The following is a 17,657-nucleotide window of genomic DNA, read 5'->3' as shown; positions in this document are numbered from 1 at the left end:
AACATTCTTTGCACACATCCCATGGTTACATTTGGAAAGCCCAAGAGGAAGCGATTCTACTCCTTTTACAGAATATGGCCTTCCCCCACAAAAGACAACCATATTTCAACCCTGTTACTTTCCAGTAGATTTGTTTCCCAGACATTTTAACAACTGTGTGACCAGTCTCTTCCCTGCCCTCTTGCCTCCATTATAACTACTGAGATAATCAGTAACTAGACTTCCAAAATACAGATCTCTTAGCCCAAAGTACCAACACTTCAATTTGAACCCAAAAGTCTTAATAATTTGGATTGTTTGCTCTATTCTGTAAATGCCCTAAACATCTCTGTATATCCTTCAAAATGAGATGCCCAAATTCACCTTCAACTCTAATTATAGCCTAACCAATACTTGCGAAAGAATGAGTATGTAGAGGTCTGATAGTTAATACCTGCATGTGTATGTGTGTATTTCTTAAATCATCATTGTTGTCTTTCTCTTTATATATAGACCCTGACACTGCTGATTTATTTCCATTTGTGAATTTCTAGGGTCCCCGGATCTTTTTCTATCATACATTGCAAGCAGTATTTTCCCCTTTGTACTTATGGAATATTCAGATTCTTTACTTTTGACCACTTCTGAATTTTACTGGTATAGCTATGTCGTTTATTAGATTTAAATTGTCTTCACAAGGACTTCTACCTTTCACAGTATCACCAATTGATTTTATGACCACAGATTGTCCCATTACCAATTTAATAAAGAATCAGAGCCATACAAATGTTGTACTAGTCAAAAATCTAAGATACATATATCTACATGCCTGAAATACTAAACATATTCTAGAACTCAAATGAGTATCTTCATTCTCCTCTTCTGAGCCCTTAGGCTTTAAAAGTTCTACCATACCAAGGGGGGAAAGTGGGGGGTGGGGTGGGATGAACTGGGAGATTGGGATTGACATATATACACTATATATACACTATTGATACTATGCATAAAACAGATAACTAATAAGAACCTACTGTATAGCTCAGGGAACTCTACTCAATGCTCTGTGGGGACCTATATAGGAAGGAAATCCCAAAAAGAGGGGATATATATTATACATATAGCTGATTCATTTTGCTGTACAGTAGAAACTAACACAACATTGTAAAGCAACTATACTCCAATAAAAATTTTTAAAAATAATAAAAATAAAAATGAAAGTTCTACCTGCTAGCTTCCTGAAAGGCCTTACACCTTGATCCTTTGGGTAGATAACATGAAAAGGGAAAAATGCTTTGGATTTATAATATTTTTTAATGCTTTATAGCTATACAGTACCCTGTGTTTAAAAATACAAACGTATTATTACAGATGATCTGCATAACTGAAGCTCACAAAAGTAAGTAAGCTTCCACATCACATGCTGCTTTGTGTATCCCTGATCAAAGCAAAGGGTTAACTTCAAACTTTAGACTGAAAGACACTGATTCTTTTAAAAGAACCACAGGTTTGAAATAAAATTACCAACCTCAAACTAAAGTCTCACTAAAGACTGACTTTCTTTCCTAATTGCTTAAAAATGATGGTATCTATAAATGCCATCAAAAACTTGAAAGTTCACAGTGAGAGCACTTTTAATGGAGGCATAAGGAGGTCAATCAATTACAGTTTCTCTTAGAATCAGTATAAGCAAATCACTCATTAAGACTAAAAGGGATTCGATTTTAAAAGAAACGATATTAAGACGAAGATTTAAAAGGCTCCAGCATTTAATGGTGGACCCTCTATGGCAGAGGGATAGATTTATAAATACAATGTTAAACATTTTTAGGAAATCTTAATGAGTTTTGAAAAAATTATGGTTTTTTTTATTTCTCGGAAGAGATTTAGAAAGTCAAAGACTATTTCCTATTAAAACAGCAAAAACTAGCCCCATGCTGGTTTCAACTGAGTTCACCCCCACCCCACCCTGACTTGGGAGCAATAAACTCATAAGGGTACAGAGTCCTATGACTGAGGAAGAAGGGAGGCTAATGGAGAGTCAGAGGCAGGTGTGAGAGGTCTCAGAGGGCAAGGGGCACCTCTAGAACAAGAAGAGTTAGAGAAAATGCCTTTCAGGGCAGGGAAAAGACTATTTTTAAAAAGGCCTGTAAGTCTGATATACACCCGCCCGACACCCCCAACCACCACCATCAAAGCACAAAGTCAGCTGTTAGAAAACACTGGGGCTGGGGCACCAAGGAAGAGCCTCATGGCTCCAACTCTACCCACCTCTCTTCTCTCTTTACACCAAAACCCTCTGATACAAGGAAGACTGTGTTACTTGCAGTTCCCCATCATCTGGTCCTCTTTTCTGCATAGCTACACGAATGACCTAGTAGGTCATTATTTAATTTAATCCAAATTAAAGTGATCTGTACCCACACAATGAAATATTCTACAGTTATGACACTGCACTGGAGAAGCCTATGTACTTTCATGGGAAAATGTATAGCGTACTGCTGCATGAAAAAAGCAGCAAATCCAGGATTTCAGGGTAGTAGGATTACAAGTCATTTTTTGCTTTTTGATTCTGTATTTACCAAATAGTCTAAAATGAATTGGCTTTATAATCCTAATTTCTTTTAATTTGCCTAATGCTGAATTGTGGATTCAATCTCCATTTATTACAAGCTAATTTCAGTTCAGACTGGACTCTCAAATACTATCTCAGATAGGAGTAATCTTAGCAAAACAACATCTACTTAAAATTAACTTTTCCTGATTAGTCCTGTCTCCTCAACTAAAGTGCAACTGAAAACAGATTTTGAGTATATTCTTGGTGTGAATCTAAATCAGCAGGGATTTGGGCTACAATTCCATCCTGGAATTCCAGGGATTCCACAGGTCCTTTAGACCTCAGATGCCCCAAATGAGGGGATTAAAGTAAAGTAGTACTCCCAAAAGTGTGTATAGTACAGTACAACTGGTAGCATGTGAGATAATTCTAGGAGGTACATGGAGGAACATTTTTATTTTAATAGCACAGGCGTACCTCGGAGATATCGTGGGTTTGGTTCCAGACCACTGCGACGAAGCAAATATCACAATAAAGTGAGTCACACACATTTTTTGGTTTCCCAGTGCATATAAAAGTTATGTTTATACTATACTGCAGTCTTAAGCATGCAATAGCATTATGTCTAAAACAACAATATATATACTTTAATTTTAAAAATATTCAAAAAAAATAAAATAAAAAATACTCTACTGCTAAAAAATGCTAATCTTCAGCCAGTCATAGTAGCAACATCAAAGACCACTGATCACATATCACCATATCAAATATAATAGTAACTAAGAAGTTTGAGATATTGCAAGAATTACCAAAATATGACACAGAGACAACACACAAATGCTGTTGGAAAAAATGGTGCAGATAGATTTGTTCAACACAGGGTTGCCACAAATCTTAAATATGTCAAAAACGCAATATCCACAAAGCACGATAAAGTGAAGTGCAATAAAATGAGGTATGCCTGTACATCATATATTAATCTCTGAAGTCTTAATTCATTTAAGGAGGAAAAAGAAAAAGAAGAAAAATTAAGATACAAAAGCACCTTTTATTTTCCTGTTTCATGAAATGGGAAGTTTGTGCCCAGTCTACATACATTTAGTGAAGAAGCTATAGAATCTATACTGCTGGCCCATCAAGTTACTGGGAGAAGAAATACAGCACTGTGTCTGTAGCGCACGGGTCAAGCTGATAAAATGACGGTTGTCTCTGATTCCTGGAGATGACAAAGAGCCTGCAGGTAGATGGAATAAAACTCTGTTAGATGCTCCACACCTATGGAGAAACACTGCCAGCACCAAAAAATTAACTGTTACTAATAAAAATAAGTCACTAAAATCCTGAACTTTTAAGAATCATATTTTGAGGACAGTCTTTCTTTAAAAAATAAAACTTCTGGAGACTGGCTCAGATAACATAGTGAGGTCTCTCTGGACCTATTAGCTTACTTTGTAAATTATTCAATTAAAAGTAAATAGAAAATACTGGCTTTTCATTTTAAATAAATTCAGATCTTCAATAATCATTCTAAATCCCATTATGTTGGACACATTTTAGTTTTTCTTGTAACCTTCTCAATCTTCAACAAAATATCAAATGCACATGAATTTATTCTTGTAGTTTAGCACTACAATCCTTGACATACTTGAAGAGTGTAAAAATCACTACCATCAAATTTAGAATTCTTTAATCTTTTTCAAAAGACCAAAATACTATTCACAAATAATAATGTAGTTAGCCTACAAAGGTCCAACTGTCAAAAGTAGAAAGAAATCAACTGCAGAGTTCAGAAATAATCTCTTTTAATGTACTGTCGCTACAACTGAGTTTGCTCAAATTGCATTGTGCTTTTTAAAACAGGAGGTGGCAGCAGCTCATGCTAAATCACATTTGAAGTTCAATTACAGATTATCATCCACCAACGATCAATTAACAATTTTGCTCTGATCCTTTGAATGCTTATTAATTTCGGACCATGAAGTCTCCGTCTCAGGAATAGCATGGAGTCCACAGAGGGCCAAGCCCAGGAAGCTCCCTTGGGTGGACTTCTTCAAAGACAGAGTCTGCCCTTGAAGGTTTCACTTCAGTGTTTAACAGTTTTCACCATGAAGAATTTCTTCCTTCTAATTTAAATCTCTTCTATTAAATCAAACTGGTTAATTAGTGATGTGTTTCAGGGATTTTAGAAAAATTATTGCTATTTCTGACCAATCTGTTGCAGCCTTTAGGAAAATACTGCAACAGGTACAAAGAATACAAAGCAATTTTTTAAAAACAAGGCAATTACTAACTCTAGGAAAAAGAAAATGTTGTAGGAGAAAGGAAACGTAATAAGAGAATACAGTTGACCCTTAAACAGCATGAGGGTGATGGGCACTGACCGCCCCCGCCAGTTAAAAATCCACGTATAACATATAGTTGGCCTTCCCTATCTGCGATTCCACATCCTTGGATTCAGCCAACCTCGAATTGCATGGTACTATAGTACTTATTTCTTGAAAAAAATCCACATATAAGTGGACCCCTGCAGTTCAAACCCGTTCTGGTCGTACAGGGTCAACTGTACTACCTAGCTCAGCTGTGAAGAACATATACATAACTGCCTATAGATTCGACCAAAACTGTGCTTACAACTATGCTCAGAAAAAGCAGGGATGGTGCCTAATTAAATCTTCAATTAGCATAACGATGTTAACAGAGAAAAGAACAAGTATATACACTATCTGTTTAGAAATATAACCAGATGGAAGTTCAAGTGTCACTGGAAGATGAGAAGGCCTAGAAAAGGGAAGTGGTTTTAAGATATAAACCTTTTCGTACTCTTCGGAAGTACAATATTTTAAGATAACAATCTTTAAAGTAGGAACTACCATCCTCATTTTATAGAAGAGGAAACTGAGGGTCCAAGGGGTGTCATTAGTTCATGGTTGCACAGGCAGAAAGTGGAGGAGCCGAGAACTGTGCGGTCATTCCACCAGTCAGCACTCTTCCCACCCCTTCTACAAACACTGTGTTTCGAGAACACATCACAGTATCCGAGACAGCTCAGGACCCAGTCCTGCCATTACTGGCTGTGTGACCTTAAGCAAGTCACTTATCCTCTCAGAGACTCACTTCAGCATCTGTAAAATGGGAATAACAACTCCTCATAACAACTGGTGTGACGATTAACCAAGATAACATACTATTAACCTGACAAAGTCAATACTCAATAAATCATGGCTATTATTTTTTAAAGCCTTGAATTATAACAGCTGTAATCATTAAAAATTTGAAAAATACTCTTTAGACCTTATCCATTTCTATTACAAAGAATGTACTTCATTCCTTTACATTTTTAAAAACTACATAAAGTACTCTTAACGCTAACTCTTATAAGAAAAGGTAGTTAGATAAATAAATCTCACCATTGCTGGGAACAGTCTTCAATGCCAAAATGGAAGCTGTTGGAAAGCTGTTTACGTAAAGCTGCCTGGACCATAAATGACCTACAAATTTAAAAAAAAAAAAAAAAATTAAGATCCATTTCTACATGAAAAGGAACATTTTTTAACACCTAAAGAATAGTATTATCTATAGAATAAAATAACCAAGACAAGTAAATGAGTAATTTCTGGGCTCCATGACCACTTGCCCAAGTAAATGAAATCACATCACATCGGCTCCTTCACTCTCACATCTGACCTGTTACCAAGCCCTATAGATTCTCCTCAAAAATCAATCCACCTCTCAGCTGCACACCCTCCTACAGTCTCACTGCCCCTCTTTGTTCAGGCTCCATCCCTCAGCCACACGGTAAGGACAGTCTCCTAACAGGTCTCCAGTCTGCCTCCAGTGTCTCTCCCTCTAATTCACCATCTGCTGTCAAGCAGGCCCTTCTCTCTCTTTTTTTTTTTTTTTTTGCTTATTTCAAACTCCTAATTTACCCCCCTCCCCTTTTCCCTTTGGTAACAGGCAGGCCTTTCTAAAACTACAAGTCTAGTCACCGCACAGCCCTGATATACCATTCTTTGGCTCCCTACTATCTGCAGAACAAATTCAAAATTCAGCATCACCTACAGGGCTGCGACTTGGCCCCAACCTTCCACGTCAGCCTCATCTCCACCACTCTCCTCTCCATCCCCCTCTGGCCGCAGGAGACTCGCAGTCAGTCTGGAACACACTCAGCTCTTGAATCCTTTAGTGTGTCTCTGACAGCTTCTCCTGGTTTGCCTGAAACACCACCTCTCGGTGAAGGCTCCCCAATTCCCACAGCACTCTGCTCCCCTCTTTCATCGGGAGCCCCTGCAGCGCCAGGCTGTAACCGTACAGTGTACCACTTCACACAGTACAGTACTTCAGAACAGGCTCTGACAGCATTCACTGGACACTAATTTTTGAAAAGGGCGCCAAGAAAAACCAGTGGAGAAAGAATAATCTTTCCAACAAATGATGCTGGGACAACTGAGTATCCACGTGCGAAAAGAATGAAGCTGGAGCCCTACTTACACCACACATAAAACTTAACTCAAAATGGATCAAAGACCTAAAGGTAAGAGCAAAAACTATAAAACCTTTAGAGTAAAACATAAGGGTAAATAATTATGACCTTGGATTTTGCAGTGGTTTCTCAGATATGACACTAAAAGCATAAGCAACAAAAACCAAAAATAGGTAAATCAGACTTTATCCAAATTTAAAACTTTTGTGTTTCAAAGGACACTATCAAGAAAATGAAAAGACAACACACAGATGGGGAGAAAATTTGACAAATCATTTATCTGACAAGGGACTTGTATCTAGAAAATATAAAGAACTCTTACAATTCACTAATAAAAAGCCCAGTTTAAAAATGGATATAGATTAGAATAGACATTTCTCCAAAGTACATATAGAAATGGCCAATAAGCACAAAAAAAGACGTTCATTTGCCATCAGGGAAATGCAAATCAAAACCACAAATTGATACCACTTCACACCCACTAGGATGACTACAGTCAAAAAGACAGAAAATAACAAGTGTTGACAAGGATGTGGAGAAATAAAAATCCTCATGCTGGTGGGAATGTAAAAAGGTACAGCTACTTTAGAAAACAGTCTAGCAGTTCCTCAAAAAGTGAAACATGGAGTCGCCATTTGATCCAGCAATTCCACTCCCAGGTGTATACACATGAGAAATGAAAATATATGTACATACAAAAACATTGCACACAAATATTTACAGTCACATTAGGCATAAGAGCCAAAAGGTACAAACAACCCAAATGCTCAATAGATAAACAAAATGTGGTATATACACACAACAGAATATTATTCAGCCATAAAAAGGAATTAACTACTGATTTATGCTACAACATGGACAAATCTGGAAAACATTATGCTAAGTGAAAGAAGCCAGTCACAAAAGATCACATATTACTTGATTCCATTTATATGAAATATCCAGAACATGCAAACTATCGAGAAAAATGTAGATTAGTGGTTGTCCAGGGCTGGGGGCAATGGGGGTCGGGGGGATGCTAGCTAAAAGAGTACAGGGTTTCTTTTTGGGGTGATGAAAATGTTCTAAAATTGATTGTGGTGATGGTTGCACAGCTCTGTGAATACACTAAAAACCACTGAACTGTATACTTTAAGAAGATGAATCCTGTGGTATGTAAATTACATCCCAATAAAGCCACTACCAAAAAAAGTTTATACACTAGAAAAAGAAAAAAAAAAAAAAAAAAGAAGGAAAGAAAGAAAGAAAGAAAGAGGCTCTGGAGCCAGATGGTGTGGGTGCAAAAACCTGACATCCTCCCAGTCTAACCTTGAACAAGTTTCCCAACCGCTGTGTGCCTTAATTCCCTCATCTGTAAAATGGGAATAATAAAGGCATCTATCTCATAAAGGCATTGTGAAGATGAAGCAAAGAAAAAAGCATAAAGAGTTTAAGACAGTCCCTGCTACACCTAAGAGCTCATGAAAGAAAGCTACACATGCTAGGTGCTATTTGATCGGGGCTTTGGAAAAGGAGGAGGTGGTCACAACATAAACAAAAGTAAAAAATGCTCAGGTCAGATTTTCCGACAAACGATTGCAGGTCAAGTTTTCCAACAAAATGAGTTACAAAAAAGAACTTTTCGATTTTTACAGATCTTTGGATTTCGAAATTACGAATGCTGGACTGTGGGTTTACAATAAAATAGAGCGAATAGAGCTCAAATTAATTACGAAGTGGTTCCTAGAGATAAACATCAGGCTGGAGGATAGCAGATTGCCTTTCCTCGGGCTGCAAACAACCAACTAGGGGTGTGAGAGGACAATAAAAGCAAAACTACTGACAGTCCTATCCGACTCAAGCTGGAGAAGAGCCTCTTTCCCTTTCGAGCTTCGCTGGCCGCCATCCACCTCGAACCCCACATCAACATCACCAAATGAACCTGTGGATCACGCCGGCGGGGAAGGCGATGCTTGCCTGCCACTCCCCTGCCCCTTCTAACCGAGCATGCACGAGCGGCCTGGTGAACTGGAAGAGACTTTGGACCACGTCCAGTCCACCCTCACTTTACAGACCCGGGCCCTGCGACCCAGAGAGGATGCGGACGCGAGCAAGGTCACACAGCAAGTCCCAACGGGACAAAAGCCGGGCGTGAGAGGCCGGGGCCGCGGCTTCTCGCTTCTTTCCACCCAGGTGTCTGCAGGCCCCGGGCGAACCCCCACTCCCGCCCCGCTCAGAGCGCCTGCTCCCAGCGTCCTGGCTCTCACCCGCCGAGGCACCACACAGCACAGGGAAAATTCCCGCAGCGCGTACCGCCGCCGCCATGGTGGAGACCCACGAGCGCCTCCGTCCGGGCAGCCTTCCCACCGCCTGCCGCGACTGCTCCTCGTCCAACGGCCGCGGACCTCGGCCCGAGACTGAATTTCCGAGGCCAGGGGGCCGCGCCGCAGCGCAGGCCCGAGTGAGGGGTTGTCTGGACGGGAAGCAAAGTGGGATGAGTCCGGCGCAGCCTCGGACAGCCCCTGGGGGGGGGGGGTCCTCGCGTTAGGACCCAGGGGCGGGGCTTGGGCTGGCTGCCGGTGTGGGCGGGGCTGCCTCACGGTGTTCTCTCCAGGGACCCGGCGGGACCGTCGGGATCTACTGGGCGGCGGGACCGCGAGCTGGTGACATCCTCCTCACTCGGAACGGAGCTGATGCTGCGGACTTTTCCCAACCGGAAGTGCGAGGTACAGACGAGCACGGAGAGGGTCTCAGTGAAGGTCCGAGGGGGGAATAAATAGGAGAATAAAAAAGCTATTCATACCCAACTCCAGCAAAGCTCTGGATAGTTGTTTTGGGACAAGCATTGCGGGCAATGAAGACAAATCCATATCCAGAGTGTCCGTTCCAGTCAGAACAAGGTGCTGCTCCTTCCATGATAGAACTGGCACGATGTAATCAATCTGCAACCAGATAGCTGGCTAATCCTCGGGAAGTAGTGTCATATTGGGGGCTCAGTGTTGGTCTCTGCTGTTGGAATATTGGGCACTAAGCAGTGGCTGGAGCCCGATTGGCCCTGGTGAGTGGAAGTCCATGTTGCTGAGCCCAAACGTAACCTCCATCCCTAGTGCTTTGTTCTTGAGTCCATTTCTGTGGAAGGAGGCTGACTGACATTCACAGGTTGGTTATTCTGTCCACCTCATTAAAATCCTTCTCTGTGGAGCTCACCCTTTGGTAAGCATTCATATGGAGCATAATTATCTTAACATTCTGTGCCAAATTAGAGAAGTCTGTCGACACACCTCTCCCCAGACTCCTTGTCAGACCTCCTTGAATTTTCTAATCATACTCCTTTCAAGTACCTGACCATCCAGCCAAGCCATTAGCCACAGCCCATGAAAAAGTATAGCTCTGTTCTTCTGATCAGGCAAAATGAACAACGAGGTGCACTGCTCAAAGTTCTGCCCACTGAGAGGATTTCCCTTCATCACTGTCCCGCAGACCTTCCCAAAGTGAGATGTTGTGCAGCTGTGTCCTTTTAGGTGATGCTTGCATACCATGCAGAACCCAAGAGTTTTCCTCTTCAGCCAACTGGTCAGAGGGAGGTTACCGTGAAGCTGTAGGTAGGGCTTGGAGAGAGAAGATAATGTCACAAGAGTAGAGGCCATGGTCATGAGGAAATCATACAATTTCTTGTGCCTTCAGGATCTGCTTGAGCCCAGCTTCATATATACCACTTCCATTTGATGATGGCGTGCTGCTGTGTGCCCAGCTTTATGGCTTGGTGGGTCAGATGGCACCCAGCTCATGATGGACAGCTCAGGTCACAAGGGAACTTGCTGGCCCATGGCCAAGCAGTCAAGTTCTGGTTTGTTTTTTCTAACTTCATTTTGAAATAATTACAGACTTATAGGGAGCTGCAAAAATAGTACAGAAAGGTCCCATGCACTCCTCACCCAGTTTTTCCCAATCGTGACATCTTATACAGTCATCTCTCAGTATCCACAGAGGATTGGTTCCAGGACCTTCCACGGATACCAAAATCCATGGGTGATCAGGTCCCATAGTTGGCCCTCTGAATTCGTTGTGTCGCATCCATGGATTTAACCAATCACATGTCATGTAGTACAGCAGTATTTATTGAAAAAAAATTTGCATATAAGCGGACTCATGCCGTCCAAACCCATGTTGTTCAAGGGTCAACTGTATAACTATAATACAGTATCAAAACCATTGTACACATTGATACAATGCACAGAGTTCATTTGGATTTTATCAGTTGGCATGCATTCTTGGGGGTGGTGTGTGGTTCTATACAATTTTTATCACGTGTCGATTTCTATAACCACCACAATCACAATACAGAACTATCATCACAAAGATCCCTTGTGCTTTCTCTTTAGAGTCACATTCTCCCTCTTCTGTCTTCCTCAACCATCCCTAACCCTTGGCAACCACTAATATGTTCTCCATATCTAAAATGCTGCCATTTTGAGAATGTTATATAAATGGAATTAGAGAGATTGGCTTTTTTCACTCAGCATAATACCATTGATGTCCATCCAAGTTGTTGAATGCATCAATAGTTTCTTCCTTTTGTTCCACCATTCATCGTTGTAGGATATGTAGTTTTTCTCCAATTTTTGGCTCTTCCAAACAAAGCTGCTGTGAATATTCATGTGCATTTTTTGACATTTAAAAAATTTCAAATTGTGATAAAATACACATAACATAAAATTTACCATCTTAACTATTTTTAAGTGTACAGTTCAGAGCACTGAGTCCATTCACATTGTTGTGCAACCATCACTACCATCCCCCCATCTCCAGAACTCTTTTCATCTTGCAAAACAGAAACTCCCCATTCCTTTCTCTCTCCAGTCTCTGGCAACCACCATTCTGTCTCTATGAATTTGATTAACTATCTCCTATAAGTAGAATCATACAATGTTTGTCCTTTTGTAATTGGCTTATTTCACTTAACATAATGTCCTCAAGGTTCATCCTTGTGTAGCATGTGTCAGAATTTCCTTTCTTTTTAAAGGCTGAATAATATTCCATTGTATGTATATACTGTATTTTGTTTATCCATCTGCCAATGGACAGTTGGGTTGCTTTTACCTTTTTGCTGTTGTGAATGATACTGCTATGAACATGGGGTACAAATAGATTTTCAGGTCCCTGCTTTCAATACTTAGAGGTATATACCCATCATGTACATGTTTTTGTGTGGGCATAAGCTTTCATTTCTCTGGAATGAATGCCAAGCAGTGAGATTGCTAGATTGAATGGTAAATGTATGTTTTGTTTTTTAAGAATGGCCAAACTCTTTTTCATAGTGGCCATACCATTTTATATTCCCACCAGCAATGTGTGAGAGATCTAGTTCCTCTGATCCTCACTAGCATATAGAATTGTCATTTAAAAAACACCTTTTTGGGGCTTCCCTGGTGGCACAGTGGTTGAGAATCTGCCTGCTAATGCAGGGAACACGGGTTCGAGCCCTGGTCTGGGAAGATCCCACATACCGCGGAGCAACTAGGCCCGTGAGCCACAACTACTGAGCCTGCGCGTCTGGAGCCTGTGCTCCGCAACAAGAGAGGCCGCGACAGTGAGAGGCCCGCGCACCGCGATGAAGAGTGGCCCCCACTTGCCACAACTAGAGAAAGCCCTCGCACAGAAACGAAGACCCAACACAGCCAAAAATAAGTAAATTAAAAAAAAACAAAAAAAACCACTTTTTAAAGCTGTTCTAATAGTTGTGTAGTGATAAATCATCATGGTTTTAATTTACATTTCCCTAATAGGTAATGATGTTTGAATGTCTTTTCATGTGCTTGTTTGCCATCTGTATGTCCTCTTTGGTGAAATGTTTGCTCACTCTCTAGCTGGATTGTTTGGTTTATTTTACTATTGAGTTTTGAGAGTTCTTTGTATATTCTAGATGGGAGTACATTTTGAAATAAGTTGTCTGCAAATATTTTCTCCCAGCCTGTAGCCTGTCTTTTCATCTTCTTAATAGGGTCTTTCACCAAGCAAAAGGTTTCAGTTTTGATGAAGTCCAGTTTATCAGTTTTTTCCTTTTATGGATCATGTATGGAAATATTATTGATTTTTGTATATTGATCTGATTGTATCCAGAAACTTTGCTGAATTCATTTATTCCAATAGGTTTTTAGTGTATTTCTTAGGATTTTCTACATATCAGATCATGTCATCTGTGAAAAGAGAGAGTTTACACTGTCAGCCTGCTAATTAACATCTTATTATATTCTGTTACTCTCTCCCTCTCACATTTCTGTTCACTACTGCAGCATCCTGAACCCTGCCACACTCCTGCCCCTAACAGAAGGAGAACCTCATGACTGTCTTACCTTAGTTAGGAAACTTTCTGTGCCTTGCTCAGATTTACTAGAGACTCCAATTAAAAATTCTGAACTAATATTTTTGTTGATGAAGCATATCTCAAATATGAAACCAAAGGTTATCAAGAAGGATATGGTGTCACTAATTTAAGTTCTCTTTAGAATGTAGTCTTCTACTGAGTTACAAGCAGCCCAGATGGCAGAACTTACTGCACTTACTATATACAGTTAGTCGACTGGCCAAAGACCGGAGAGTAAGCATATACACAGATAGGAGATATGCTTGAGATCAGAACATGACTTTGAGATGCTTTGAAACAAAGAAGGTTTCCTAACCTCTCCTAGAATCCCCATCAAAAATGGACAGCAAGAACTTATGGATTCTCTCCTGTTTCCTAGAGAGGTGGCTATTATAACGGCTGAGGCTCATATAAAAGAGATAATATGGAAGTGAAAGGAAATGCACTAGCAGATCATTAGGCCAAACAAGCAGCCTTAACCAAGGTGAGGTTCCTAACTAAACCCTCAAAGGATAAATCTCTGGAGGAATTCAGAGAGTCCACTATAGAATATCAGTGTTTAGCCCCTGATTCTGAAAAAGAAGAATGTTAAAAAATGTAACCTTCACTCAGATCATCACTGGTGCTCCCAAGATGGCCACTTGGTGGCGCCAGATGATTTCAGATGATAGCTAAATTTTTCCATGAAACTACACATCATGATACAGACAAATTGGTTACAATCTTAACACTGGTAAATAAACTTTAAAAAGAAAACTTTTTAACAGGTTATTTTTAGGTCATGTGTCACCTATAAACATAATCTTGACAAAACTAAAGGTGGGACATGGCCTGGAACCAAAGCCTCCAAGATCCTTGGACACCTTCAGATGGATTTTATCCAGCTCCTACCCTTCATGAAATGGGAATGTGTTTTAGTTTTTAATATGTCTATTTTTATAATGGACTGAAGCATTTAGTTGCTATGAAAAGCTATAGTCCTTACTAAAAGCTGCTTGATTTTGTGTATCCAACATATCACATCCCATTTTTTATATCAGGTGATCAAAGCACACACTTTACAGGAATCAATGACATCCTTAACTTAAAATTAGCAAAAATCTCAGAAACCCTTTAGCTCCCTGGCCAGGGTACTCCCAGAAGCCCTTATGGCCATATGGTTCACTCCTTGGGGATACATCAGTTATCTAAGAACTGAACCCATTTATTTAGAGATTCCACTTCCAATACTAGACTCTACCCTGCTGCATGCAGACATGGCAAAATATTACAAGGGATTCATGTACTCTACCCAGTCCTATCATCAGCATGTTAAGGACATTTTCCCACAGCATCTTCCTAAACAGCCTCTTTGTGATCTTCAACCATGAGATTTTTGTCTGAGACATCAGAGAAAAATTGTTCTTGAACTTTATTGTATAGAACCTTATCGGGTACTGTTAACAAATACAGCAGTGAAACTTCAGGGGGTCAATTCTTCAATACATATTTTACAACTAAAGAAGAATTTCCGAATTGACACAACTGGAAGCCTATTCCAGTAGAGGACTTCAAACTGAGGATTCTCCCAGATGCTCTAGAAGCAGCTGGTCTTCAGAAGTATACAGCTGACCAAAGACCTTTGGAATAAATAGATGACTTCAGATAACAGATAGCTTCTGCCCAAGATGTCAGACCAAGACCTGTATCAAAGCCCTGTTTTGTCTAACACAATACTGTATCAACTATACTTCAAAAAAAGTCTTGTTTTGTTTTTCATCTCCTTGCTTATAGTTATCCTTCTCATTTCTATTGATTCCTGGTTGTCATCCACCCATAATGACCCGTTTTCTCTTTTCTTTCTTCTTCATTATAATTGTTAGGTCAGAGTGTACTCATTCTTTTTTTAAAAGTCTTTTATTGAATTTGTTACAATATTGCTTCTGTTTTATGTTTTGGTTTTTTGGCATGTGGGATCTTAGCTCCCAGACCAGGGATTGAACCCGCACCCCCTGCACTGGAAGGCAAAGTCTTAACCACTGGACCACCAGGGAAGTCCCCAGAGCATACTCATTCTAATGCCATTCTTAGATTATCCTAAATAGTAGCCACTACTCGAAGTCTCACCAACTGCTGGATATGCCATCCATTGGCAGACCATCATGATAAATACATATGAACGGTTCTGGTCTCACCAAATGAGACTATAGAGAATTAAAGCCAGTGTTTTTTCCATTAGCACCTACAGGGACAAATGACCTTAAACAAATCAACCTGTGACTTTGCTAGTGTCCCACTCTCCCAGAAAAAGAGCCAATTAGCACAATCTGTTGATCAGAATCCAGGTAATTCTAAATTTGAATTCAACAACCTTCATTAGGGTAGTAGGCCAGTTACTGATTAGCTGGAAGAAAGTAAAGGGATCCAAGTATATAGCAGAGCTAATGTGAGGCTTTGGTTCCCATCTCATGTCATGAACAACTTTTTTCCTGGATCTCTATGTGCCCCTACTGGATTCTACTTCCTTTGCAACCAGGTCAACAGGTCTCGTTTTCCTCAGACTAAAACTTCATGCACTTTAGGAAGAGCATCCCAAAACTGTCTGTATATAGAAATCCTAACTTTATAAATCACCAGTGCTGGAAATTCCAACCCAGGCAAGAGCTCCAAAATGCGGCCACCCTTAATTATTCATGCACTCTGCCTTGGGGAATTGCTGACTCATTGTTTATGTGAACAATCAGAGCAGTATTTCCAATCGTGGGAGACAAAAAGACTATAAGAGACCTATCACTCACTAACTCTGCCAGAAGTTATTAATGACATCACCTCTTCCCTAGATTGAAGATCTGTAGATTTGTCTCAGCTCATTGGCTCAAGTAGTTATGGGCAACTGCTTTGCACTAAACTTCTTACCGACTAATCTTGGGGGCATCTATGCCATTGCTATACTTGGCTCAATCAAACAGGCATGGTAGAACAGGCAGTGCATCACCTTAAAGAAAACACTACTTGGCTCAATGCTTCTGCACAGCTTCTGTCTCATCAGATGATTGCCATGATGATACAACAACAAAAAGATCAAAAAGATCTCATGATAAGTTTACTATGGAGACAACCAAACAATCCTCCATAAAGATCTGGCTGTCTAGCATCTCTGAATTGGTCAACCTCTCTCAAGCAAGAAAATGACCAAAAGGGAGAACTGAGGAACTAAATATACCAATGGACAATGGATACACCTTCTATGACAATAGAACTCTGTCCCACACCTTTGCAGCAACCAGCCTGGAAGCCAAACCACAGCCTCTGCAGCAATCAGCTCAGAACAGCCAAATGACTGCTACTTCCCCCCTATTCTTTGCCCTCACTTCCAACTTAGAACCAACCATAGAAAACCAAATATGCTGCCCAAACCAATCACATAAGATATCCTGCTCCTAGTTAACCCCCCTCCAGTTTTCCCATGCCGACAACTTCCAGTCAGGGCATACCTGAAGCTTTCATTTTTTTTCTTCTCATCGTAAAGCTTTCTTAATCCCTTCATGCCTTTGGGTCTCTGCCAGGTGCAGGTGATAGTGGCTGATCCTTTGCTATGGCAAACTCTGAATAAACAGCCTGTTTCTTCTCATTTGGGTAGTCTTCATTTATTTCCACAAGTGCAAAGCCCTTCATCTTACAGAGGAGAAGACTGAGACCCAGAGAGGATCATGGATATGATCTCATTCCAAATGGCTTTGAAGTATTGGGGTCTTCAGGCACAGATGCCTGGTCATTTGTCAATATCCATCCTCCTCTTCTTCCTTAGTAATAGAATCCCCCAGTTTTCGTTGGCCCCATTGCTGCCCAGGACAAAGACTTCCATTTCCAGCCTCCCTTGCCATCAGCCATAGTCCTATGTCTAAGTTATTGCCAGTGGTCTGCAAGCAGAAGTGGTATATTGCAATTATTTGATGAGGAATGTTTAAAGTACAGTCTTTATTTTTATGACTTATTTGAATAATAATTGAAGAAGCATTTTTACATTGATTTGAATGTGTGTTAGGAGGTAACCTCTAAATCCTTGGAACTTCCTGAGTGATAGGATATCTTTGTTATTCATAGTGACCCCCCCAGGGACCATATCTGATAGTTTATGCTAATGAAGTGACTCGTGGTTGGCCCCTAGTTTACACAAATGAGATGACTCAAGATGGGGACTGGCCATGCCTGACAGATCAACTAAGTGATTATAGAGTTGGGGCTTTGAGCCACATGGTATCAGCCCAACCTGGGGGTGGAGGGCACTGGAGATTGAATTCAACTGTGTGGTCAATTGATCA

General features: G+C 40.4%; 1 protein-coding gene across 6 annotated transcripts in view; it reads right to left on the bottom strand.

The window, feature by feature from the left end:
• Positions 1-17,657, bottom strand: part of LOC309643781 (small ribosomal subunit protein uS5m) — a 59,084-nt gene that overhangs the window by 20,304 nt on the left and 21,123 nt on the right. For 5 of the 6 annotated variants that reach the window (XM_082426826.1, XM_082426829.1, XM_082426827.1 and 2 more), the window contains exons 5-6: positions 5,941-6,021; positions 3,630-3,767 (exon numbers count right to left, since the gene is read on the bottom strand). In XM_082426826.1, the coding sequence (XP_082282952.1) occupies positions 3,630-3,767; positions 5,941-6,021 (219 nt within the window). Of the gene's footprint in view, positions 1-3,629; positions 3,768-5,940; positions 6,022-9,259; positions 9,465-17,657 lie in introns of those variants that run through there. The other variant, XM_082426832.1, reaches the window with a different exon arrangement.

The sequence above is a fragment of the Balaenoptera physalus genome (genome assembly GCF_965194825.1).
Source record: "Balaenoptera physalus genome assembly, chromosome: 15".
NCBI lineage: Eukaryota > Metazoa > Chordata > Mammalia > Artiodactyla > Balaenopteridae > Balaenoptera > Balaenoptera physalus.
This window is presented reverse-complemented; position numbering and strand designations above follow the sequence as displayed.